General features: G+C 37.3%; 1 protein-coding gene across 1 annotated transcript in view; it reads right to left on the bottom strand.

Annotated features, from left to right (window-relative positions):
• Positions 1 to 2,753: 2,753 nt before the first annotated feature.
• The window catches only part of LOC110446186, a 57,474-nt gene continuing 33,140 nt past the window's right edge, over positions 2,754 to 27,087 (bottom strand). Inside the window, exons 2-4 of the mRNA XM_021491207.1 lie at positions 19,360 to 19,464; positions 5,947 to 6,001; positions 2,754 to 3,086 (exon numbers count right to left, since the gene is read on the bottom strand). Coding sequence (XP_021346882.1) covers positions 2,969 to 3,086; positions 5,947 to 6,001; positions 19,360 to 19,464 — 278 coding nt within the window. The 3' untranslated portion in view covers positions 2,754 to 2,968. The remainder of the gene's footprint in view (positions 3,087 to 5,946; positions 6,002 to 19,359; positions 19,465 to 27,087) is intronic.

The raw sequence follows: 27,087 nt of genomic DNA, 5'->3' as shown, positions 1-27,087 counted from the left end.
ATACAACATTTGATCATATAGCGCCCTATCTAGCTAACATAAGCCACTCTAAAGCTCTTTACAGTACAACGATATACAATTAATACAATTAGTATATCCTTTAATCAATAAAAAAAAATGAGGAATTTGCAGTAGCTGCCTGATCAGGGGCTAACTACTAGTTCTTTTACCACCTGGCTAATATCTCCCTATGTTTGTGTATGCTGGAGATATAATGTGTTCTGTTTGTAGTGGCACCGTGCTTCTAACGGTATCATTTATAGTGCCACCTCACTTGAACGCTACAACATAGATACCGCTACATCAACACCAGACAATTAATTATCCACCTGGGTTGTTGGAGTTATTACGTATCACAGAGGTACTAACAGAGAGGGAAACCGGTCTATGTTTTGTCCATGCCCGCCATATTAATATAAAAATTGAAACAAACGTGTTTGTTCCCGAATATCAGCCATAGACGTTTCATTTGCCACTCACCTTTGGATTTTATTTTTTAATAAAATAAAATGGCGATACTCTGATTAAGATCAGCTTAATATCACCACAGGATATGTATTAAAGCGTATATTTACCGTTAAGTCAATACTATGGTGATGTTGTCTGGTGCTTACCTAGAAGTTTATCTACAACCAATACAGCTGGGAGAGAGTGACTTTGTGAAACGTGTTTTATATCTTCAACAAATTGTATCACGATGCCAATTTTATTTCATCGCTTCGAAGCTAAACCAACATGATCACCCTTCTCTTTATTCCAGGAGTTCACTTAATGTGAAACAAATTGCAGTGTTAAAGAGTTGGGTTTTTTTTCGCTCTGATTAAATAAATAAGCGCGAAAATACAACCCGCGTTTAACAGCAAAGCTTTTATTGAATATATACAGAGAGGGATTTCAGATCCATTTCAAACGATAGGATTTCCGAACTGCGATCAATTTGAAGAGTCAAGTGCGATTATTTCCCTACGAGAAAATTTCTTCTTTTACAGTATCACACAAACTGTTAAAACCACATTTGTACAAAACAATTTAAGATTTGTTTATATTTTCAAATATTTTGAGAATCTATTCTGATCAAATGTCAATAATGGCCTCTCTAAAAAACAAAAAGAAGCGCTCAAGTGTGGTCAGAAAATCTTACAAGGCAGTAAACCAAATTTAAGTCCAATACGTATTTTGGAAAGACTTTCACCTCATAAAATATATCTGATTTATTGGAGTCATCGCCAAGTAATTCAAAATAGATGTGTATATCACGTACAATGTATACCTATATGTTATAGTGTTTGCCAGTTAGGGTCTGTTGTAACCTAGCTTACGGATGACTGAATTTGGCATTGTTATATAATATCTATCATGGCATCGCCATAATATTGTAAATATTTTAACATTTAAATGCTTTCAGTTGGCATTCATAGGAAATATGAGTGCCAACTGGACGAAGGCAAAATCAAAACTTTGAGGGTTTTTTGTCCAGTTGGCACTCATATTTCGTATGAATGCCAACTGCTTTGCTTATATTTACCGTTTATGGAATCTGTTGATATCATAGATACTCCTAGTACATTTAATATTATTCAGCATAAAGTCAAATAAGGTATTAATCGTATATGTTTAATTTGTTCAATGAATAGAACAGCTTATCTGTCTAGGAGGGACAGTGGTATCCAACGTAACATTTATGTCTTTATAAGAATGACGTCAACAATAGGCTCATGGCATTCATAGCCTATATGAATGTCATCTACATGCGGTAAGGTTACATAGTGGAATCGCAATACGATGGTAAATATTTACAGGTAAGTGTTGGATTTAAGGGCGGCTATTTCAGCTGAACGTACTGTGAAATTGTTGGATTATTGGGACAATTTTAAATAGAGTACGAAATACCGATTCCAAAAACTTCATCCAGATAACTATTTATCACATGACTACTGTTACACCAATGACATGTTTGGTTGTGTGACGGTGACGTCAGATTTAAGATAACAGATATGACGTCACATTGAAGACAATATACATGAGGTAAAAATTACGATGTTGTGAAAGTTTTCCTTAGTTAGAAAAAAACAGCAGTATATTTTGCAAGTATCCTCATAAATTATTGATATTGAATTCGTTTTCAATTCAGATAGGAAATTTATAAGATTTGTTCCAATTTGTCTATTTTAACATACTCCATTGTCGTAAGTATTCGAAAAGGGGATGAGTACAGAACATAACTTTTGAACGGAGCGGAGCATCGGGAAAAATAAAACTTCTGGACCGTTTTGTAAATCTAACACATGAAATGCTAACTCATTTAAAATTGTGTGTATGTTGTTTTGAACTACCAGGCCAGTTGAAAGCCAGACTTAAGAGACTCAGGTGTATATTGAATGGACGATTTCGTAAGTGTCTTAAATATACTTGATCCCAATCCATGGTGATGTTATATCGTGGCGTTTGATGCGGGTTCAGGTCAAAATTTTGTCTTACTAACTACCAGTGCATCAAAAACTCCCTATAGTGAAGCTTATACAACAAATGGCATGACGTTATTTTGTTATTGCTTGAATGCTAAAGGAATATTGGCGGCCATTAAGTTTCCTATTGCAGTGCAAATTCGCATAATACTTAGGAGATTCTGAAATCGTCCATGAAACATACGGGTATTTTAAAGTAACGGTCAAGATGTGAATATGGCTGTACTTTGTACAATCGATGTGTGAAAATCCTCAAATAACAACCAAGGATACTGAAATAGTGTTTTATCTAAAATTCTAGTGAAGAAACAGGATAGCACAAAATAACATTAAAAAAATACACAATTAGCTCTCTGCTTAACCGGTGGTAATGTTGGGTAGTTGCATCCTAAATAGACTAGTCAGCCATTGCTTTATACAAATCATGTTTATTGCATTCTCAAAAACATATTAATTTCCACATCACATTGTCAATGTCACATGATGACAAACAACCGGAAGTGTCACCAGTTGCTATAGAAACCCGATGTCCTTTCCCTTCCCCGCTTGACAGAGAGCGTTTCCGCCCGGCCAATATCCGCGTCCTGATGTCGTCCACCCTTGTTGTTTTTTCCGCCATATCTACAACAAAAATTAAAAAAAAACAGAATTATGAATATGATATTATATTCATTTATTTCTATTTCCTCATATTCATAAATAATAGTTGCATTAAATGTTAATTTTGACATGAATATGTGACATTCAGGTACGATCGCCATGGCACTACCGGTATTACCACAAATCGTGGTATTTACCATGAAATGCGCGAACACGCTTTCTTCATTGCTGTGTACCGCAAATATGTAGCACATCTTCTCCAGTTCGTAAATAACCTCCCGTATTGTGTGAACGCCATTCATAGGCTTTGTACAGCTTGAACAATAAAATATTCTGAATTATCGAAAATTCATGTAACAACATTATATTAAAATCTGTTCAGTCCGTATATTTACATTCTTAGAAGTTCATGGTCGAACGTGCCAGGGATTGTAGATATCTATTTCAACGAGTTTGGCAGAAATCTAGAGTCAATCTATATAGTTTCAACTCCTCTATTATACCAGTATATAACACAAACAATATTTCTATATTCAACGACAATCTATACAGGTGTAGTACAGTGATGCCCTCGAAATTAAAAAAGTGCGTTAGATTTTCTCTAAATTAGCAATCACCCTGAAATGTATGCGACACAAAGGCAAGCAAAACACTAACACATGTATAGATTAATGATTACTTCATTAAAATGGAATGGATAACGTTAATTAAAAAAACAATGGACGACTATTTTGTTCAGGCATTAACGCCTACTACTCGACTAGGTTGGTCCTAACATCAAAACCTTTGACGTCACCATTGAAAGGTCAAGTGAGGGGTCAAACATGACGTTTAATGATAGTCATGTATAAGGCCACTAGCTGTTAAAAATGAGAAGGATTTATGTAAATGTTATGTATCTTTTTCCTCATCATGTTTGCTTGAGTATATTTGTACAATTCATGTCAGGTATAAAAATAATAAATACAGTTTATACCAAGCTTTACGTTTGGATGAAAAGCAGCGCAGAAATATTTTTTTAACAATTCAATATCTATAACACTGACTTACTGACCAATATTTTGATTCTTATTCCCCACAATGATAATTATAGTTTAAGTATTAGTGTTGCACTATCACCACAGAAGAGGTCATTAGGACTATAAATAGACAATTATAACATGTTGAAGGAAATGACGTCATACAAATAATAGACATAGACCCCTACAAGTTTATAGTTTTAAGACAAGTGATGATCTTCAACCTATTTCAGCTTCTTCATTATATTTGATGTATCGCAGTTTTATCTATGTTTACCTATGTCTACCTTTGTTTACCTGTTTACCTTTGTTTACCTATGTTTACCTATGTTTACCTGTTTACCTATGTTTACCTATGTTTACCTATGTTTACCTTTGTTTACCTATGTTAACCTATGTTTACCTTTATTTACCTTTGTTTACCTATGTTTGCCTTTATTTACCTTTGTTTACCTGTTTGCCTTTGTTTACCTATGTTTACCTTTGTTTACCTATGTTTACCTATGTTTACCTTTTCAGTACATTGTGTCTCATAAGCCAAAGTGGCTGAATGTCAATACATTTTAATGCAATTGTAAAGTTTTGATGACGTTTAATGTATTATATATACCTGTAATATTGACATGTGACACGTTAATCAAATATATTGTATTGTACTATTTTATTGTAACATAAAAGTAAAGACAGACGCCAACCTGAATATTTAAGGTGTCTATGGTTCGTTACGGTATATCAGTTTTAAGGTAGTAAAAATATGAACTGTTTCGAGAAGAGATTTAAGATTTGCTATATTATCATAAAAACAAAAATCTAGTGTTGGCTGCAGATCAACACAGTCGAATAAGAAGTGTTTTACTGTAAACGGTTTGTGATATGCTATGTTTTGAGACTGGTTCTCGCGTTTCCATAAATAGGAACGGGTAATGTATGAATGACCCTTCCGGACTGATGATTCCGTATTTTCGTATAGCAGAGTTATCTGCTCTTGTGAGCAGGTATTGATTGTAACGTCATTAGCTTGTGTGAGAAAATTACGTCGCTTTTTCTCAAAAATGTATGTTGTTACTCTCACAAACAAATGACGTAACAATCAATACCTGCTCACAAGAGCAGATAACTCTGCAATACGAAAAGATGTAATAGTGGTATAAACTTTACTTTGATTTGGTGTGTAGTAAACACGTGACACAAATTATGTAATATCAAAGTTTTACTTTGTACACAAACAATGTCCGTATTAAACGTGTCACAACGTTTCAAGACCGACTGGTCCCTATGCCAAGCTACTGTATGACCGAGTGAGACATTTGTATTTTTTTCCTGTAAAACGATGTGACGAAATTGTATATTGTTATGTCACTCGACCCAGGACGTTTCGCCTAATGATAGAGAGCGTACACGCACTGCATCAGATAAGTCACAGGTAGGGTGTACATCTAGCCCCCATCCTCTGTTATGTCAGTATCGGTCATACAGATGACTCAGCTGGTGTCCCCCTTGTCTCTATTCATGTTTTGAGTGTTTGCTGATTTTCATTGCCTCTTTTGATTTGTCTCGTTTTTGTGTGTTGCTCCCTTTCAACTATCTTGGCATTGCCCTCCAATCGACGATGTGTTTGTGGGTGTTAGCGTGATTTGTTAATGGCGATTCATTGTACTTAGTGACGGATGGGTCGATTGCACTGTCTGACAAATTTTATAGACGAAAGAACTGTTACCAAAAATATACGTTACCTGTGGAAAATAATGACGACGTACGATAAAAAGAAAAACTGATTCAAACAATATAATACAATGCTATTTCTATACAATACGAAAAGTTTGAAACTGGGAGAAATACAATTGAAATGAATAAAACCTTACCCTTGATCGAATATTCTTGAAAAGATATCGTCTATAAAGGTTCCTTTTGAAACATCTGAAAATACAAAAAAAACAGCGTTTAGAATACGTGTTATCTCCGTAAGTGTTACCTTCTGTTTCTCACCGACCTGTCAATATTTACCTATCAGGTAAAAAAAACTTAATTCTAACTTGATAATTATACATCACGTGATATGACAATGTTAGGAATGTCTCCGGCAGAGAATATTTTGCATCTCGTGAAGATTCGTCATATTGCTCCGCTAAGAAAAAAATGATATTGCCCCACTAAAAATACTTATATGTTGCCCACTGATAACCGTCCGTGTCTGCTCAGGACGTCATCACATTGCTTGCTTCATTACAATGTATCATACATTTTATTATCTTTCGTTTGCAGTACCTTGCAACCCGAAATTAAGCTAGATGCAAAAGCAATGACCCTCGGAAAATAGACTCAAATGCATTTAAAATGAATGGCCTGTTTGCGTTTTATACAACTTAAACATGACCAAAGGCAGCTTTCTATGTTCATACTGTAATTAAATCCAACCGATTTATTCAAGAGGATTTGAACTGAAACAGACATACACTGTAAAAGTTTGTTCGCAACGCTCTTTTTGCAATTTGTCATGTTAACTGCGAAAAGTACAACTCGCGAAATTAATAGAAAAATCAATCAACCCTTACTGTAACACTTTGTGCCATGGACAATAGACCGTTAATTCGCGGAAAAAAAATACAGTGAAAATGACTATTTTGACAAACCGCGAAAATTAAACACTGCCGAAAAAAGATTTTTACAGTATACGAAAGTACCACTATAAAGTCGCGATATGTCAACGGATCATCTGTATCTTAGTACACATTTTTCGTTACATTTATCTACTGTGTAGAGATCGTTTATGTATAACGAGAGTAAGTGGAGCCCTTAATTTCTAAGATTTCAAAGTATCAGAATATATATTCAATATGGATTTTTTTACGGCCGTCTCTCTCCTCAATTTATCGTTGAAATAAATAAAACGTGAAAGTCCAGTGTTTTAAGCATTTACATAGGGGAATGATTCGTCCATAAACTCCCTAGCGTACTTGTCGGAAGACGATGTAGCGGCGATGACGCGGTGAAATTTTAGTTCACTTACCTCTGTCGTGGGTGTTGGCGATTATTTACGTCTATTAAATGTAAATACACCAAGCTCGTAAATATGGGGTGTTATACGCGTTTTCTACGCATAAACATTAATTTTACGATGATCGAGTTATTTTCTGTTAAATTTTCATAACATTAAAACGCGTCTACGGGTTTTTTCTCTATGATTTACAGTGACCAGCGTTTACCGGTCTTACATAATCTCATTTCATTACACAAATACATTTAATAGTATCAAAAATAAATTGAAGCATAAATAAAGTTTAAAACCTTTGGTTGGACATTATTTCAGTATATGTCTCCCAGCCATTGCGTGCAGACAAATCACCGACGCCAATAGTTAACTAGTCAGAGCAGTTTTGTGAAAACATTAAATATTTGTTTAAATGGAAGTTTTTAGCCTAAAATAAATCACATCTAGGACGAAGCCTTCTAAAAAACAAGAGAAAATATGACATAAGTTTATTTACATCCGCAGGCGCTGCTAATATAAATCACCTAACAAATTCATTTGTTAACCATTGGAGCATGAATGCCATAAGACCGGGTGATGTCTGCTAATAGTTCCATATGTAGTCGACATAACAAGAGTTATTGACTATTAATGATGGGGTTTTATACCGAATAAACGCCCCAATACCATGCCAAAGGCACCCAGAACAGTATTCCATCCGGTCACATTATACTGACAACGGGTGAACCAGTTGTTGCCATTTCCATAAATGCTGAACGTTCAACAGGGAATGACAACTAACATTTTTAAGGACTTTGGTATGTCCCGACCTGGGGACAGAACCCATTGCCTTCCTCACTTTGGTATGTCCCGACCTGGGGACAGAACCCATTGCCTTCCTCACTTTGGTATGTCCCGGCCTGGGGACAGAACCCATTGCCTTCCTCACTTTGGTATGTCCCGGCCTGGGGACAGAACCCATTACCTTCCTCACTTGGGCAAACGTTAAACACTAAGATCAAAAGGGAGGTAAAGCTAAGAAAGACGCTTGGAAAGAAAAAAATTGAGAGAATAAAAAATAAATATCATAGATGATGCAATGGGTGCAGCATATTTATTTTAGTCACAAAAGGAAATCCCCAATTCCACAGCAGGTCTATTCTTTTCTCAGTCCGCAACCAAATTCCTGCCATCGTCTTGAAAATATTATCGATTGAAATAAACTTATTGAATTTTACTTTCGATATACATATGTACTTTCTGTTGTAAGTACGGTCAAACAATACTCGATACTACCGTACGCGTACTACTGTTGTAAGTGTACGGTCAAACAATACTCGATACTACCGTACGCGTACCACTGTTGTAAGTGTACGGTCAAACAATACTCGATACTACCGTACGCGTACCACTGTTGTAAGTGTACGGTCAAACAATACTCGATACTACCGTACGCGTACCACTGTTGTAAGTGTACGGTCAAACAATACTCGATACTACCGTACGCGTACTCCTGTTGTAAGTGTACGGTCAAACAATACTCGATACTACCGTACGCGTACCACTGTTGTAAGTGTACGGTCAAACAATACTCGATACTACCGTACGCGTACCACTGTTGTAAGTGTACGGTCAAACAATACTCGATACTACCGTACGCGTACCACTGTTGTAAGTGTACGGTCAAACAATACTCGATACTACCGTACGCGTACCACTGTTGTAAGTGTACGGTCAAACAATACTCGATACTACCGTACGCGTACCACTGTTGTAAGTGTACGGTCAAACAATACTCGATACTACCGTACGCGTACCACTGTTGTAAGTGTACGGTCAAACAATACTCGATACTACCGTACGCGTACCACTGTTGTAAGTGTACGGTCAAACAATACTCGATACTACCGTACGCGTACCACTGTTGTAAGTGTACGGTCAAACAATACTCGATACTACCGTACGCGTACCACTGTTGTAAGTGTACGGTCAAACAATACTCGATACTACCGTACGCGTACCACTGTTGTAAGTGTACGGTCAAACAATACTCGATACTACCGTACGCGTACCACTGTTGTAAGTGTACGGTCAAACAATACTCGATACTACCGTACGCGTACCACTGTTGTAAGTGTACGGTCAAACAATACTCGATACTACCGTACGCGTACCACTGTTGTAAGTGTACGGTCAAACAATACTCGATACTACCGTACGCGTACCACTGTTGTAAGTGTACGGTCAAACAATACTCGATACTACCGTACGCGTACCACTGTTGTAAGTGTACGGTCAAACAATACTCGATACTACCGTACGCGTACCACTGTTGTAAGTGTACGGTCAAACAATACTCGATACTACCGTACGCGTACCACTGTTGTAAGTGTACGGTCAAACAATACTCGATACTACCGTACGCGTACCACTGTTGTAAGTGTACGGTCAAACAATACTCGATACTACCGTACGCGTACCACTGTTGTAAGTGTACGGTCAAACAATACTCGATACTACCGTACGCGTACCACTGTTGTAAGTGTACGGTCAAACAATACTCGATACTACCGTACGCGTACCACTGTTGTAAGTGTACGGTCAAACAATACTCGATACTACCGTACGCGTACCACTGTTGTAAGTGTACGGTCAAACAATACTCGATACTACCGTACGCGTACCACTGTTGTAAGTGTACGGTCAAACAATACTCGATACTACCGTACGCGTACCACTGTTGTAAGTGTACGGTCAAACAATACTCGATACTACCGTACGCGTACCACTGTTGTAAGTGTACGGTCAAACAATACTCGATACTACCGTACGCGTACCACTGTTGTAAGTGTACGGTCAAACAATACTCGATACTACCGTACGCGTACCACTGTTGTAAGTGTACGGTCAAACAATACTCGATACTACCGTACGCGTACCACTGTTGTAAGTGTACGGTCAAACAATACTCGATACTACCGTACGCGTACTCCTGTTGTAAGTGTACGGTCAAACAATACTCGATACTACCGTACGCGTACTCCTGTTGTAAGTGTACGGTCAAACAATACTCGATACTACCGTACGCGTACCACTGTTGTAAGTGTACGGTCAAACAATACTCGATACTACCGTACGCGTACCACTGTTGTAAGTGTACGGTCAAACAATACTCGATACTACCATACGCGTACCACTGTTGAACGTCACTACCCAAACGATGTTACTCGTTAATAGTACAATGATCACAGGATTACGGAAACAGCATTTTCGTCGGTGTATCATAATTTAGGATATCGATATTATTTTGAAATATAATGATATTCTTTCAGTAAAACTTTCAATTTTCACACAAAAGTATTCAGTATTCCAACACTTATATGAATTTTAAAGTTCTAGGGCCTAGTAGAATATAATTTTCCAGCTATGGCCCCTTCCCATACCCTCCCCCTCCCTCCGGCGCTCCGCGCCTCGGACGCTCGACCCGCAGTAATCATACACTCCGAAAAACGATTTGCTACGCCATTGGAGGGATTTATGAAAAAAAACCTCAAAGATCTACAACTTCCATCACTAGCAACACAGATTAACATTCTATTTAAAAGATCGTGGCGGAACAAATTCCATCAATACCTTTTAGGAAAGAAAACTTTATTTATTTCCAGTGTGAGAAAAAGAAAATTCAGCAGCGGAAGTTCCAGGACTGCCAGACATCAAGACCAACTCCAAATTCAATCAGGAACAATAACAGATCAGTCATTATACCCAAAAACGAACAATACAGAAACTCATTCTTTTGTGCGAACAGCCACAGACTGGAACCACCTGGACGACATCACAGTCGGGGCGCAAGGAATAGAGGCGTTTAAAGCATCAATCCCTACCAACTTGGATTAACCTAAACTAAGTATCGCATGCGTACTTAACCCCCTCCGTATTAAAGCCATTTTGGTCTCTGTGGAGTATTATTATTATTTCTTTATTTCCTCCAAATTGAAGAGTTACAAAAATGTACAGTGTAGTCAAAATACAAATCAAATATTATTAATTGATACTTACATGCACATAAATACATCAGTTAACTACAGGGATGAAGAGAGAAGTTAATGAAACTTGAATTAGTTAGAAATTACAGAAAGAACAGCAAATCATACAAAATAACTAGAATGCCTGGGAATCCTGAGGTTTCCAAGGGTTGGGGAAAGCCCTACCGACAAGGTCTTCTCAGGGTTACCCACACATAAACACACACAAAATAAGAGGAAAAAAATAATAATATTTAGCTAGACATTGCTATTGTACGTACGTTTGTACGTGTTATATCATTATTAACGCTGATACAACAGCAACATTTTGTCAATAAAAATAGCATTATGCAATACAAAGGTTACATAATCAGTTGAGCTTAATATGTGGGGAAGGCTACCCCCTAGTAATACATGAATTAAATCATAATCAGACAAAGAGGATAAGAACACGCCAAGTTCTATATCAAAAGCCGTACTTATAAGACACCATAGATCGTCTCTAAGACTTTCAGTTTTTGTACAATGGATTACTGTATGTGTTATACAGTCATTATGTAAAATACCACAAAAATGGCATAATTCAATAATATTTGTTGATCTTAAATTAGCACATAATCGAACTATATTGCTTATCTTGCTTAGATGTTCAGGGAATTTTAATGCTACTGTCCATAAAATATGTGGAGAAATTACATCATGAATGAGCAAAAATCTTGTGAAATCTGAATCGTTGTTCATCCTATCGTACATCATTAATTCTTCCCAATTATAAACTGCTTTATAGGAAATTGACTTCCATGATGAACTACTTAGAAAAACTGTATCTGATATATACTGCAACAGATAATTAAACAAATCATACTTGCGAAGTATTCTCGCAATATCAGGAATAAAACCAGTTTGACAGGACTCCTTCAAAATATGCATGAATAGGCGTTTGAGAAATACAGTATGAGTTAAGTATTTACTGTCTAGTCTACAAAGACGACCTAGAAATAAAAGTTTTCTTATATCAATGTAACCTTCTATGGAGGTCCATCCAATTAAGGAGTTGGCCATATCAGTTCTAGTTCTAATGTTTAACCCTTGAATGTACACAATTTAAAATTCAAAACAACACCGACGTGCGTAATGTTTTCAACAACTGGTAATGCTTTACCATACACTTAAGGATACACGCTACCTTAAATATACCCCTTCGTAAGAGTTCCAAAGCGAGGCTTGTCAATTATATCTTAATTGATTGATGACACATTTGAAAGGTACACACTAATTTCGTATTGAAAACCATGCTAGGGGAGATAAATCAAATATTGATCACAAACACCTCGTGTACAGTACATGTATACATTGTAGGCATCGTAGACGTGTATCATGACGGTTTTAAATGATTTTTTCCCTGGAAATACATAACAATGTTCCAGCCAATGTATGTCAATTCTAGTCGATTCCCATAGTGTTTGGTTGCAAAAATCATGCATCATTATCTAAAATTGACATATTCATTTAAACTAATATAATTAAGCACTGCGCCGGTGCGTGTCTACTTGGCCTCCACTTTGGTGACGTCACGCATCACTGGTCATACGGGATGCGTACAAAAGGAGGTGAAGCGCGTGTCTTGTATCTATGACATTCGTAAGCATGTACATTTTTTTTCCACTTGAATGGTCTGAAGGGTTTAGAAACTGATATAATTTGGAAACAAGATGTTATTAATGTCTTGTAATGTGCCCTCTAGCGGGGCAAGTAGCACGCGGCCGTGTCTGAGTACGGGGCGGGAAATAACTGGCGGGAAACTGCAGTAATGATTTAACGAACGCCTTATCTGTTCCACAATGAGAAAGGCGCGCGAGGAACAACAGCTTCGTAGAATTAGAAAAATGTCACAACGCTATCTACACAGACACCTCAATATAGGCGAGGATTTCATTGGACAGGCACACAGCCTCGCTTTCGTATCGATCTCTTATTGATTGATCGGATGATGTGATAGATAAACTTAATTTCCGAAACAAATATTTTAAAAAAGAAATGTTTTTTGCAAAAATAAAACGTAAATACAATCTTCTTTACCGACCGGTTACGGAATTGTTTCGCCGTCAGTACACGTAAATAGTGCCCTCTATAATTAGTATCATTCGACTCTTTGAAGATAATTAGTGTTTCGGAGTACCTGTGTATGGTGATACATGTAGTATTCTGTATTGATCAGAATCAAAGTATTGTTTTATATGTGGTAATAAGTAGATTGAGTTGGTTAAGTTAGAATCCAGAATCCGTCTACTGATACCCAATGACTGGGGTCGGAACTTCAATCGCGGTCACGCGCCGCTCTGCATCGGGGTCACAGCGCGCGATTTCAATTGATGCGCGTTTTGTGATGCACACATCAAAGTATCAGCACGCCGTGTAATCTATAACACCTGATATCTGTTACCGTCACTCAAACTCAATCTCTGACGATATAAACATATAATTTAATATAACCAAATTAATTACTGATTTAATCTGTGGTTGTGCACGAGACAGAAGGTATACACACAGACTCACCGCCGACATGTAGCCAAATACAATAGAAATATATTTTTAAAAGGACCTACAGCGTCATTGAGTCTTTCGTTTGAAGTCCCGCGAAATATTCTTACTTGGAAATGTCTACACATCAAATGATGTTATTAACTCATTCATCTCTGAAATTTAATAATGAACTATTCCAACCTTTGAATTGGAGGAGTTCAAATGTGTCTTCAGGGATGAATGAGTTAATTGCTTTGTCACGTAGGTGTGTCGATTTCATTAGCTTGATTACATATTAAGTCAAATTTGCACCAAAATCAATTATTTTCAGGTTAATTATGTATATATACCCGTGTATAGCGCCCCGTGTACCTTGACACTTTTAAATGTCAGGAAACGTTTAAATACTTAATGTTTACGGAAATGTTTTTAACTTGAAAACTGCTTTATTATTCCAGTCAAACTAACAGCATTACACAGTCAGCACTTATTTTATAGACACTTAATTTTGCGACTGTTTCTATGAAAACATTATCGTTTCGTGTGATTTTGATGACTGAGTTTAGCGTGGGATTGTTGTGTAATGGTGTCTTTAGAAAGTGAGAGTAGTCTAGTGGTAATATGCCGGGCTCGTGACCGAAGGGTTGCTGGTTCGAGTCACGTCACGGCACGGTGTGGTAGCTTTGAACAAGATGCTTTACTCCACATGTTCCAGTCTACTCAGCTGTAAATGAGTACGTTGTTGGGCAATGCTTGCAGCGTTGAATGCTAGCTGTGAGTGCCGAAATGGCAGCAGCGTCTGTATGCTCCGAAGGGAGTTGAGAAAGATATTGGCTGGTTAGTAAGGTCCTATAACCACGTATAATAATTTGTGAACCGCTTCAGTTTAATGAGAACTGCTTTGTAAGAATACCAGTTTCTGCAGAGCACAGAATAGGCACCTTGTACGATTTTACTGTAAAAGTTGAACAGACGACCTTCAGTTTCTCACACTGACGATACCCCATGTATATCTATGTAGAACGGTCCTAAGTAGACTAAATTGTCCCTTGGTGTACCCTACTCTGTCAATTTGCAAATGTAACGTTTTGAAATCTCTTTAGCAGACAGCTGATTGCTGTAAACAGATGCTCCGTCAAGTCGTTGGTAAGTTATCGTTGTACGTTGACGAACATTTGATGATGTTTTTCGTAGACATTATTGCTCACACTAGTACTGCGTATCGTTGGTTTAGTGTTGCACAATTATTTTTTATCTATTTTTTTTCTCCACAAAGTTAGTATCTATATTATTTTGAAACGTCAACACGTTCATTTATTGATTTACTAACTACATTAGATATACAATTTTATCGTTTGAATTCATGGTAACACGATTTCAAAATGGATTCTTCACTGTTATTAGCCTGTTTTGCTATTTACTTTTGTAATCACATGTATTAATTCCGGATTGGGCCGTCTCGTTGTTTACGTATTGGTTTCAAATCTTAGCTTAACATGTTTGTTTACGGAAAAAAGGCAAAAGCCAAGGAGAAAGATGTTGATGTGTTTGTAAGCATTGAACATCGGTTAGTTGGCATTCATAGCCCATATGAATACAGAACCGGAATGTCACAAATTCCACAAAGCGCGCCTATACTTTTGTTTAATTTGTTACGTTTCACAAGTTATTCATATCGACAGTAAATGCCAACTGAAAGATGTTCAATATTTAACTTAACATCTGAGATATTCATCTTATAGAACATTTTAAATGTATGAATCAGTTAAAATACATGTTAGTTTATGTATACGTATCATACATGCTTGTTTCATGAATAGTACTTCCACCTTCCAGGGAGGACCAGCACTATCTAACGATGACGCAAACAATCGTACAATTGCATTCATAGCTGATATGAATGCCACCTGGATAGGCTATGTTATGTGACATTATCATACGATGGTAAATATTTTTTTCTTAAACTTTTTTTTTTTCATGACGGAAAGTTGTGGCTATAATAGTTTGGTGAACAATTTTGTAAGAAATCAATTTACTGGAGTTTATTTAGTTGAAGTTTGACTTATTAAGGGTTTGATATTTCTGATTTTTGGTGTACTTTGTAATCGTTTTGAAAACTCACTGTCTTCTCAAAATGGAGTACAAACCAACTTTTCAGCAGAAAATGTTACTATTTTCCATTGTAGTGTACTGAGATCTGTAGGCTGCGTCGCAGTGGGACAAATGTACTTAACGTGCGGAAATAAGTGAGATGTCCAATTCCGCATCCTCCGGACACTGGACAGAGTCAACTGACCCATGTGACGCGTTAATGATGGAGAAGGTCTATGATTTAAATATCATATCGACATCCGGGCTATTTGTTTACGAGAGTTTCCAATTGACTGACCATGATTTGTCACTAAATATAGACCTCTTTGTCAGCGCAATCTCTGAAAACCAGCAACGTTAGACGTGTGAAAAAGGCCCACACGCTCTCGACATGTCACCTGGCCTGCGGACGTCATTAGTGGGGACAACGTTTACGCTCCATGGGCCGTCAGACCACTCCACGGCCGCCAGGAGGCAGAGCGATAGGTCTTTTCCATTTCTGGACGCGGACAATCGGAGAGTGGACTGTCTGGTGTGTGTACATGTACAACGGTCGTGTACGCCAGAGGAAGAAGATAGATATACTCTTAATTAATAGTAAATGTTTTACTTAGCTCGCCAATTATCGACTACTTCAGCCCATGTATCTTTGTCAGGGTCACGAACATGTTTGTTGATAATGATGGATGTTGTGACGCCGAGGCGTGCAACGCCCTAGTCCTTCAGACGCTTAACCTAACGAGGCGCGGGTGTCACACAGTTGACGGGTTTCTTGTAGAAAGTAACCATGGTGATGGCGGGCTTCGCGATGCTACGTCACAAAAACGTCTACCGTCCGGACAAAGTGACACGTCTAGATTTGTGACACCTGTTACAAAGACTGTCCCCATTTGGTATTTGTTTGATCATACACTGCAAAAACAATATCGCTTACGATTTGCTTTTCCTTAGTACAATTTTCTTCTTCTTTTCGGATGTGCTCTATATACGCCTTTTTTTTTTTTTTTTTAACTTATTTTTTATGGTTTTTTTTATTTTTTTTCAGTTGCTCATTCATAAAATACGTGGAAATAGATTTTATTATAAAACATGCAATCACAAGATGATATTTGTTATATTACGTTGAAACTGCTCTTCCTAGACTTTAAGGACATCTTTCTATTACAATGAAGCCTGACTTTACTGATACATGACTTTACTGATACCTGATCTGAAATACATGCTGTTGTATTGTGAAGCCTGACTTTACTGACACCTGACTTTATTGATACATGACTTTACTGATACCTGATCTTAAAGAAATCCTGTTGTATTGTGAAGCCTGACTTTACTTACACCTGACTTTACTGTTACATGACTTTACTGATACCTGATCTTAAACAAATCCTGTTGTATTGTGAAGCCTGACTTTACTGACACCTGATTTTACTGATACATGACTTTACTGATACATGACTTTACTGACACATGACTTTACTGACACATGACTTTACTTATACCTGATCTTAAATACATCCTGTTGTATTGTGAAGCCTGACTTTACTGACACCTGACTTTACTGTTACATGACTTTACTGATACCTGATCTTAAAGAAATCCTGTTGTATTGTGAAGCCTGACTTTACTTACACCTGACTTTACTGTTACATGACTTTACTGATTCCTGATCTTAAAGAAATCCTGTTGTATTGTGAAGCCTGACTTTACCGACACCTGACTTTACTGTTACATGACTTTACTGATTCCTGATCTTAAAGAAATCCTGTTGTATTGTGAAGCCTGACTTTACTGACACCTGACTTTACTAACACCTGATTTTACTAACACCTGACTTTACTGACACATGACTTTACTGACACCTGACTTTACTGAAACCTGGCTTTACTGATACCTGACTTTACTGACACATGACTTTACTGACACCTGACTGAACCAACACCTGACTTTACTGATGCATGACTTTACTAACACCTGACTTTACTGATACATGACTTTACTGACCCCTGACTTTACTGACACCTGACTTTACTAACACCTGACTTTAGTGATACATGACTTTACTGACATCTGACTTTAATGATACATGACTTTACTGATACATGACTTTACTGACACATGACTTTACTGACACATGACTTTAATGATACATGACTTTACTGACACTTGACTTTACTGATACATGACTTTACTGATACATGCCTTTACTGATACCTGATCTTAAATACATCCTGTTGTATTGTGAAGCCTGATTTTACTGATACATGACTTTACTGATACATGACTTTACAGATACCTGATCTTAAATACATCCTGTTGTATTGTGAAGCCTGATTTTACTGATACATGACTTTACTGATACATGACTTTACAGATACCTGATCTTAAATACATCCTGTTGTATTGTGAAGCCTGACTTAACCGATACATGACTTTACTGATACATGACTTTACTGACACATGACTTTACTGACACCTGGCTTTACTGAAACCTGGCTTTACTGATACCTGACTTTACTGACCCATGACTTTACTGACACCTGACTGAACCAACACCTGACTTTACTGATGCCTGACTTTACTAACACCTGACTTTACTGATACATGACTTTACTGACATCTGACTTTAATGATACATGACTTTACTGATACATGACTTTACTGATACCTGATCTTAAATACATCCTGCTGTATTGTGAAGCCTGATTTCACCGATACATGACTTTACTGATACATGACTTTACTGATACCTGATCTTAAATACATCCTGTTGTATTGTGAAGCCTGACTTTACTGATACATGACTTTGCTGATACATGACTTTACTGATACCTGATCTTAAATACATCCTGTTGTATTGTGAAGCCTGACTTTACTAATACATGACTTTACTAACACCTGACTTTACTGATACATGACTTTACTGACACATGACTTTACTGACACATGACTTTAATGATACATGACTTTACTGACACTTGACTTTACTGATACATGACTTTACTGATACATGACTTTACAGATACCTGATCTTAAATACATCCTGTTGTATTGTGAAGCCTTACTTTACTGATACATGACTTTACTGACACATGACTTTACTGACACCTGACTCTACTGTTACATGACTTTACTGACACCTGATCTTAAATACATCCTGTTGTATTGTGAAGCCTGACTCTACTGACACCTGACTTTACTGATACATGACTTTACTGATACCTGATTTGAAATACAACCTGTTGTATTGTGAAGCCTGATTTCAACGATACATGACTTTACTGATACATGACTTTACTGTTATTGATACATGACTTTACTGACACCTGACTTTACTGATACATGACTTTCCTGATACCTGATCTTAAAGACATCCTGTTGTATTGTGAAGCCTGACTTTAATAGTACCCGACTATAAGGAAACAGGTAAAACGACTTTATACTTTCATGTCGATAGGTACGAGATAATACGAGATGGGACGAGATTGGAGGATATTACACTGGGTAATTTGTATCTCTCCGCCAGTCTTCGCTCGTTGGTACATTGTACTATATGTTTTTGTTTAAAATCGAAAGCCAGCGGTGAGTACAAAATCTACAGAAAGTAAACGAATAGTAGTGATGAGACGGAATAGATCGCTAGAGACATAAGACGGAATGAGGTTACTTACTTTGTAAACAACTTTTCCTGATGAGTCCGTCGTCGTCAGAACAAAGCGCCTCCACCAGGCGGAGATATGTCGTGTCAGGTATCGACCTGCGCTGTGTGCTTGATACTGAAACATAAACAACGGGTTCAAAGGTCAGGTAAATAAACTGCATTAAAATATACCACAGTGTTAACGAACATCGATAATATATACCACAGTGTTAACGAACATCGATAATATATACCACAGTGTTAACGAACATCGATAATATATACCACAGTGTTAACGAACATCGATAATATATACCACAGTGTTAACGAACATCGATAATATATACCACAGTGTTAACGAACATCGATAATATATACCACAGTGTTAACGAACATCGATAATATATACCACAGTGTTAACGAACATCGATAATATATACCACAGTGTTAACGAACATCGATAATATATACCACAGTGTTAACGAACATCGATAATATATACCACAGTGTTAACGAACATCGATAATATATACCACAGTGTTAACGAACATCGATAATATATACCACAGTGTTAATGAGGAACGACAAAATATACTATAACATACAATGGCAAAATATAACAAAACGCCAACACTCACTTATATAGAGGATCTCTCATAAGTTTCCCTTTAGAGTTATAATACAAGTATTTATTTTTTATTGGGGGAGGGGGGGTCGAATGATTCTAACTGAGTGGGGACAATATGAATTACTAAAAACCCGTACGGAATTTGCAACACAACCACAACAAAAAATGTAGTCCCTGGCGGAGAGTAATTGACTTTAATATGTTTCAGTTATTAGGTATACCAGTAGCTACAAGGTCAGTTTAAGTTGTTATAACTTGTGCCTAATCCCTTGTCTACTCTTGGCAATACATATGTTTAAACTAAACTGATTGATTGATTGATTGATTGATTGATAGGTTTTACGTCCGCTTCACTACCGAGTAGTTCGGTTATCCAGCAGACGAACATTATTAAACTTAAAGGTTAGCTTTAAATATATAGCATTGTATAGTGAAAATTAATTCAGGAGTCGGTCGTCGGCTCCGGATTAACGTTTCCGGATCCAAACAAGTCATAAACGTACGCAACGCGTCGACCTTTAAACGAAACAACGTGTATATAATTGTGGTTTGGTAACATTTATAACGACAGCGTGATAATCGGTGTTGATGGAGTTAATTAAATTACATGCCCAGTGTCAACAATCATATATGTGACGTCATATACTCTAACTTTAATCTCCCATCAACGCGATTACAACCAGCTCAGCAAAATCCTCGATTTGTTTATAGCCAATAAAAAACGCTTCTGTCTTTCATCCAATCAGACATAGCGTTATATCCACCTTCACAAATCCTCTTATCACCATCCAATCAGAACGCTTGAGTGAGCTGTGAAATCACGTGATACAAGGTACATTGCACTAAATCTATGATTTTATTGTAAATTGAGCAAATTACATGCAGTTTGTCCCTTTAAAGTATTCTTGTATTCTACCAAGTGTCACCTTTTTGTATCATGGCTGTCGATTCCTTCCAGTAACAAACAGACAAATCTGATACTGTATAAATTAGATTTTTTGTGGGTTGGAAAACATCGCTAAAATAACGCAAATATCTAATCACACACTAAAAACATCTCACCTTTCGAGATTTCCTCAAGCTTAAGATTTCCTATAAACAATACATTGCTTGAGGATTTCCTCAACTTTGAGATGTTTTCTGCAAATAATCTCATGTCAATGAAACAATGACTTAGCACATACAGCTAGAGACCAAACATTGGCTAAATAGTCTAAACAATATGCACGTGCTGACTAAAATGACACACTAGGAATTACATATATTGTAGCAACACTAAAAATGACAAATACAAAACATCGAACCATCGACACAGGATACAGATAGACCGTTAATACTTAATTCAAGACATGCCCACTCTCATCCCCCTTTTTCCTCTATCCCTTGGTCAAGGATCCCGATATGAGAAAATTCTACATCCACCTTTTCTCCCATCCCCGGGTCAAGAATCCTGATATTAGAACTTTCAAAAGTATATCCCTATTCCATGCTTAAGAAACATCTCAAAGCTATAATAAGCAATGATTCTTCTCAAAACTCCGATCAATAAAATGCCCCAAAGTTCTGATATATATTAATATAGTCGAGAAGAAAAATATTGACATTTCACTAAAAGATTCACACTCGCCTCATTGTTGGTGCTCCCAGTGTACTCAACGTCAGTTTTATTCACGATAAGTTCTGATCCGTTTTTGACAAGAATTCTGAATTGAATCAGATCTGGCACGTATACCATGAATATTAAAACGGAATTCAGATTTGACGAGACAAGTCATGATCTGCTGTCTGGTTTGTGTAGGGGATCACACCTTAACAATAACAGTTAAGGTCATTGACGACATCCAAGGTCAAATGACGACATGTAAGGTCAAATGAGGACAACTAAGATCAAATGACGACAACTAACGTCATATGACGACAGCTCATGTCATAAGACGACAGGGGCGGTCGGTGGCGTAGTGATAGGGGTTTCATTTCCAGAACAGACGTAAAAAGGTAAGGGGCTAGCTGCCTGACAAGGTGGGTTTTCTCCGGGTACTACGGTTTCCTCCCACATAAAGACCCCTATGGATGCGCTTCCATCCGGGCATCATTGAGTGATTGCAAAAAAACAGTTTCATTTTAGTCATAAAATAAATAAAGTTTGCATTATATAGTAACAGCTGAAGCCACTTGACAACAATTAATAAGGTCATACGCCAACAACTAAGGTCAAACGATGACAGATGTTGTCTTATGACGTCATAAAAATCTGTAAAGTCCTCTTAGCATGCATCCTCTTTTAGGATATTTACGATGGGGAATAGTGACCATTAATAAGACTAATTTAATAAATCGAATATTTTGGAAACAAGCAATATTGTTGGGTAAATGTAGGGGCCAGGTAACCCCGAGTACGACCTTTCACATTTGTCTTAGAACAGAAAATTTGCTCCCGAGGTTATCACTCCTACTGCACTTGTTCACTTTACTTAAAGACATTGAACACAAACTGACATGCGCACAGGACTATAACAATATATAAACAAGTATTTAGGACCCTGTACAGACGTGTAGCACATGTCGCCCTGGACGCCGGAAGTGGACACTCGATCAGCAGCACACCAGTGTTCGAATACTGGCAATACGTTCTGAATCTCACGATCGACCAGTGTTGGTTGACTCTCCAATTTCAATATATTTGGCTCCAATTTACCTTTCGGATTATATATGTAGGTATTTGGGAAACAGATTGTCTGACTAGTGGTTGTTAAGACGGTGATTGTCATTGGTACTATAAAAGTATATGACTGGTGTTTTAAAGCTATCGCTCCCTCGAGCTGGAGCTAATCTCGTGAAGTCTCGACAGATCACGTACTAAATCAAGAGAGTTGGGCGAGACTACCGACAGATATTAATTTGTTTTGTTAATGTAGCAGGTCCAGTACAGGTTTTACCGGTACCAAGGGACACTATCACGCCGGCGGCACTCGTCACACTCAGACAGTAGGGGTACAGCACACCCCACCCCCAGGGATATCGGGAGAGAGGCTGGGGAGGGCGACAGGTACATGCCGACCCACAAAGTACAGGGCTCCAATTCAATATTGTATCTTCATATCTTGCCTTTCTAGCCGTATTTTCGTATTCTGTTTTAACTGAATCTGAATGACACATTTAATAAATGAAATGCTTATATAGATACTTCTCAATTATAGGTTTCAACCTACATATTATTGATTTTCTTCTCATGTTTGGTAAGTTTTATGAGGTGTAATTAGAAATACGTAACCATTCATGTTCGGGGAAGTCAAGAGACGCGCATATCACACATCACAGGGTCAGTGTTATGCTCATTGAGAGGAGGTCAACTAAACTCTATCCCCTTAAGGTAATTGTGTATTTCGTTAGAGTTTTTCTAATTATGTCTCTAAACTGTATCATAATAAAACACATAAGTTGTAACACGAATTGAAATTCGAACATTAAAACACATTTTTGTATATAGACATTTCTCTATGAGATACTTCATTTCAATTGCTGCATAACTATTTGTATATAAAACTAACAAGTGGAAGCCTTATCGTATAGCTAGCCTCTCCTTGTACAAATGGACAGTGTCTAGTCTCTCCTTGTACACATAGACAGTGTCTAACCTCTCCTTGTACAAATGGACAGTGTCTAGCCTCTCCTTGTACAAATGGACAGTATATAAGCTTGCCTTATACAAATGGACAGTGTCTAGCCTCTCCGTGTACAAATGGACAGTGTCTAGCCTCTCCTTGTACAAATGGACAGTGTCTAGCCTCTCCTTGTACAAATGGACAGTGTCTAAGCTTGCCTTATACAAATGGACAGTGTCTAGCCTCTCCTTGTACAAATGGACAGTGTCTAGCCTCTCCTTGTACAAATATACAGTATCTAAGCTTGCTAATAACAATACATGAGTGTGTCGTGTTCCGTGTAATACTTCTTAACTGATAAATGTCCGGCTGTTGGTTGCAAAACAGTGCTTTCCGTTTTTGGATATAACGCCTTCATAAATTTGAAAATAATTAGATTTGGTTTGGTTTTTTTGTTATCTTTCACACCCTATTAACAGCTAAGGTTCGTTTAAGGACGTGTCTTCATGTATGTTGTGAATGCGTGCATGTGTGTGTGTGTGCTGGAGGCAGGGTATGTTGGTGTATTTGCCTCTTTGCAGTCGCGCGGATCTGATGCCGACTTTACAATGCTACATTAGCACCTCACCATACCTAAGGCACCAAGCACTGTACATTCCGCCCGGTCACAGTATACTGACAACGGGTTAACCCATTGTTGCGGTTACACTAAATACTAAACATTTACCAGGGAAATATATAAACTACCATTTTATGGACTATACTACGTTCTGGCCAGGTGACACAATCAGTTATCTTCCTCAATTGGGCGAACGTTCAACAATAATACCAAAAAGTAGGCACTGCCTAGCAAGGAGCTGAAAAAACACAAAAGGTAGATAGACGTAGAAAGAAAATAGAACGATCCCAAATGTTGCAATCGATTGAGATGTTAAATAAAGGGCACACACGGAAATCCCTAATTAGTCAGGGTGCTCCGTCATTATTTCTCTCTTACAACAGCCAGTGGGAAACAAAGTACACAAATAATACAAATATAAGGACTTTTAGGACATGTTCCATGTGTTTTTTTCCTAGTCAACAAACTAGTCTGCAAATATAGTACTGACTGTTGCACTGGTATTTCTCATCCAACTCGATTCTATTGAGAAACGGTGCCACAATTGATGAGTTCGCAATAGGATTGCTCAACCCTGAAGGGTTAGAAAATAGTAATCCTGCAAAACATATGGGCATGGGTGGTTGTCTTCATTCAATACAAGAAGATATGCCGTCATCTAAATTGCCAGAACTGAAATTCCTGTATTAACAATGTAATCTATCACTTACATCAAAGAAAAAGTGTTTTAATTACAATACATATTTACTTAAATCATCTGAATGATAGTTTTCATTATACAGTTTCCACAATCGAAATATCAAAATACTTCTTTACATGTGTTTGCTCTGAAGTGCTCGAACCTTTTGCAAATCGACAAGTTCAAATAAATATTTGTGAGTTAAATAATCATTTACATTACTAAAAAAAAAGACAATTAATTTGATCGGTAACAATTTTTTTCTTTTTCCTTCCTAAAAACATATTATGCCTTTCAGGTCGGTTGTCCAAGCAAACACAATAGTTGACCTTGACATTGTTTTAAGCAGACACATCTATAGTGATTTACTTGGTGAGATTTTAATACAAGTTTTTAAAAACGATTAATTCATTGAATTCATAAGGCTATAAATGCCCGATCTCTAGGCGATGTTGATGACAGGCGTATGAATATGCACGATAAGTACGAATTATTGGGTTTTGTCATTCCGCGCACAAAACAATAAAGCCTCATACGTTGTCATGGTAATGCACGTCAGTGGTTAAGCTGGCTAGCTAACAATCACTTACGAGAGTGTTAGTTTAGCGTCACTGAGTGACACAGCAGCTAGACTCTCGTAAAACTACTACTGTATGCAAGAATGGTTATGGTCGATTTTTATAAAATGAAAAGAATAAAAATCTAGTTAAAATGAGATTATTTGTGAGTTGGACTATCCTGTGTACATTGGCTGGCGTAAACATTTTCGGGTAGCAATTTAGTAAATTTTGAATCTCACGTAAACCAGTGTTTATGGAAATAGACGTATATATTACTTATAATAAAATTTAACGAAGGGACGATGTTATTCATTATTTACTGATTTCTCATATCAAGCTTTGTACTTCTCTCTACTTCATACTCCCTTTTATCACCTAGCGCATTGCGTGGCAATACCTCACTTTGAGCTTTAACGTTGAATGTTCGCCCAGGTGAGGAGGGCATGCATGGTATCTGTCCCCAGGCCGTGACATACCAAAGTAATTAAGATGATAGTTGTTATTTCAACCTTTACGTTCAGCTTTGAGGGTAACGGCAATTCAATTCAATTAGTTAATTCTGTAAGCCTTACGACTTATAAGATACAGAGAACAATATTAATACATATTACCAGGTTAAACAGAGTAATGATGTATATGAGAGTGATAATTGTATATAATCGTATCATATACACACACACACAAGAATGTGATAATACAATAATGACTGAGAGCGCTTCTTAAAAGCAAATCTTTTATATTTACCAAGATTACACAAATCTTTTACATTATTAGCACTCAGCAATTGAACAAGTTCAATTACACTGGGACGACTAAAATAAATAGGACACTTAAGGATGAAGTGAAACTCATCCTCAATATCATGAGTATCACATAATGTACAAACTCTACTGGACCTAGCTAAATTATCGTATCTTCCACTTTCAATATTGAGTTTGTGGGCGCTTAAGCGAATACATGAAATACTGTTCTTATACAACTGATCAATAGGTTTTCTCAGGTAGTACTGCAGACCAAAATTATCTACTAAATGCTGATACAAAGTTCCTTTTGGGGAATTCTGTATTTTAGACAAAATTTCTTGTACATATATATCATACAATTTGTGCTCTATTAACGCAACGGGTTCTATCCCCTGTCGAGACGTACTAAACGTCCTTAAAATGGTAGTTGTTATTCCCTGCTTAAACGTTCAGCATTGAGGGTAATGGCAACAACTAGTTCACCCGTTGTCAGTATAATGTGACAGGGCGGAATGATGTGCTGGGTGTCTTCGGCATGGCATTTCAGTGAGGTCGGCATCAGTGAACACCTCTGCTGACATTGACATCTCTGTCATGACTGCTGGCATTGCATTTGATGGGGAACCATTGACAAAGCTCTCACCAACAACCCAGGACGAGATGCGCAACATTATCACGACCTCGCAATCGAAGTCCTGTGAGCTTGATCCACTGCCTACAGACCTATTAAAGCAATGTCTTGAAGCACTGCTTCCTTTGATTACCGCAATCATGAATAAATCATTGGTTGAGTCAAAGGTTTCATTATGTTTCAAGAAGGCACATGTCAGACCATTGTTAAAAAAAGCCTGGAATGGACAAGGAGGAGTTGAAAAGCTACCGCCCAGTTTCAAATCTGCCTTTTCTGTCTAAGATCTTGGAGAAGGTT

The sequence above is a fragment of the Mizuhopecten yessoensis genome, unplaced genomic scaffold (assembly GCF_002113885.1).
Source record: "Mizuhopecten yessoensis strain PY_sf001 unplaced genomic scaffold, ASM211388v2 scaffold2623, whole genome shotgun sequence".
NCBI lineage: Eukaryota > Metazoa > Mollusca > Bivalvia > Pectinida > Pectinidae > Mizuhopecten > Mizuhopecten yessoensis.
The sequence above is the reverse complement of the archived record's forward strand: the minus strand, read 5'-3'. Positions and strand labels throughout refer to the sequence as shown.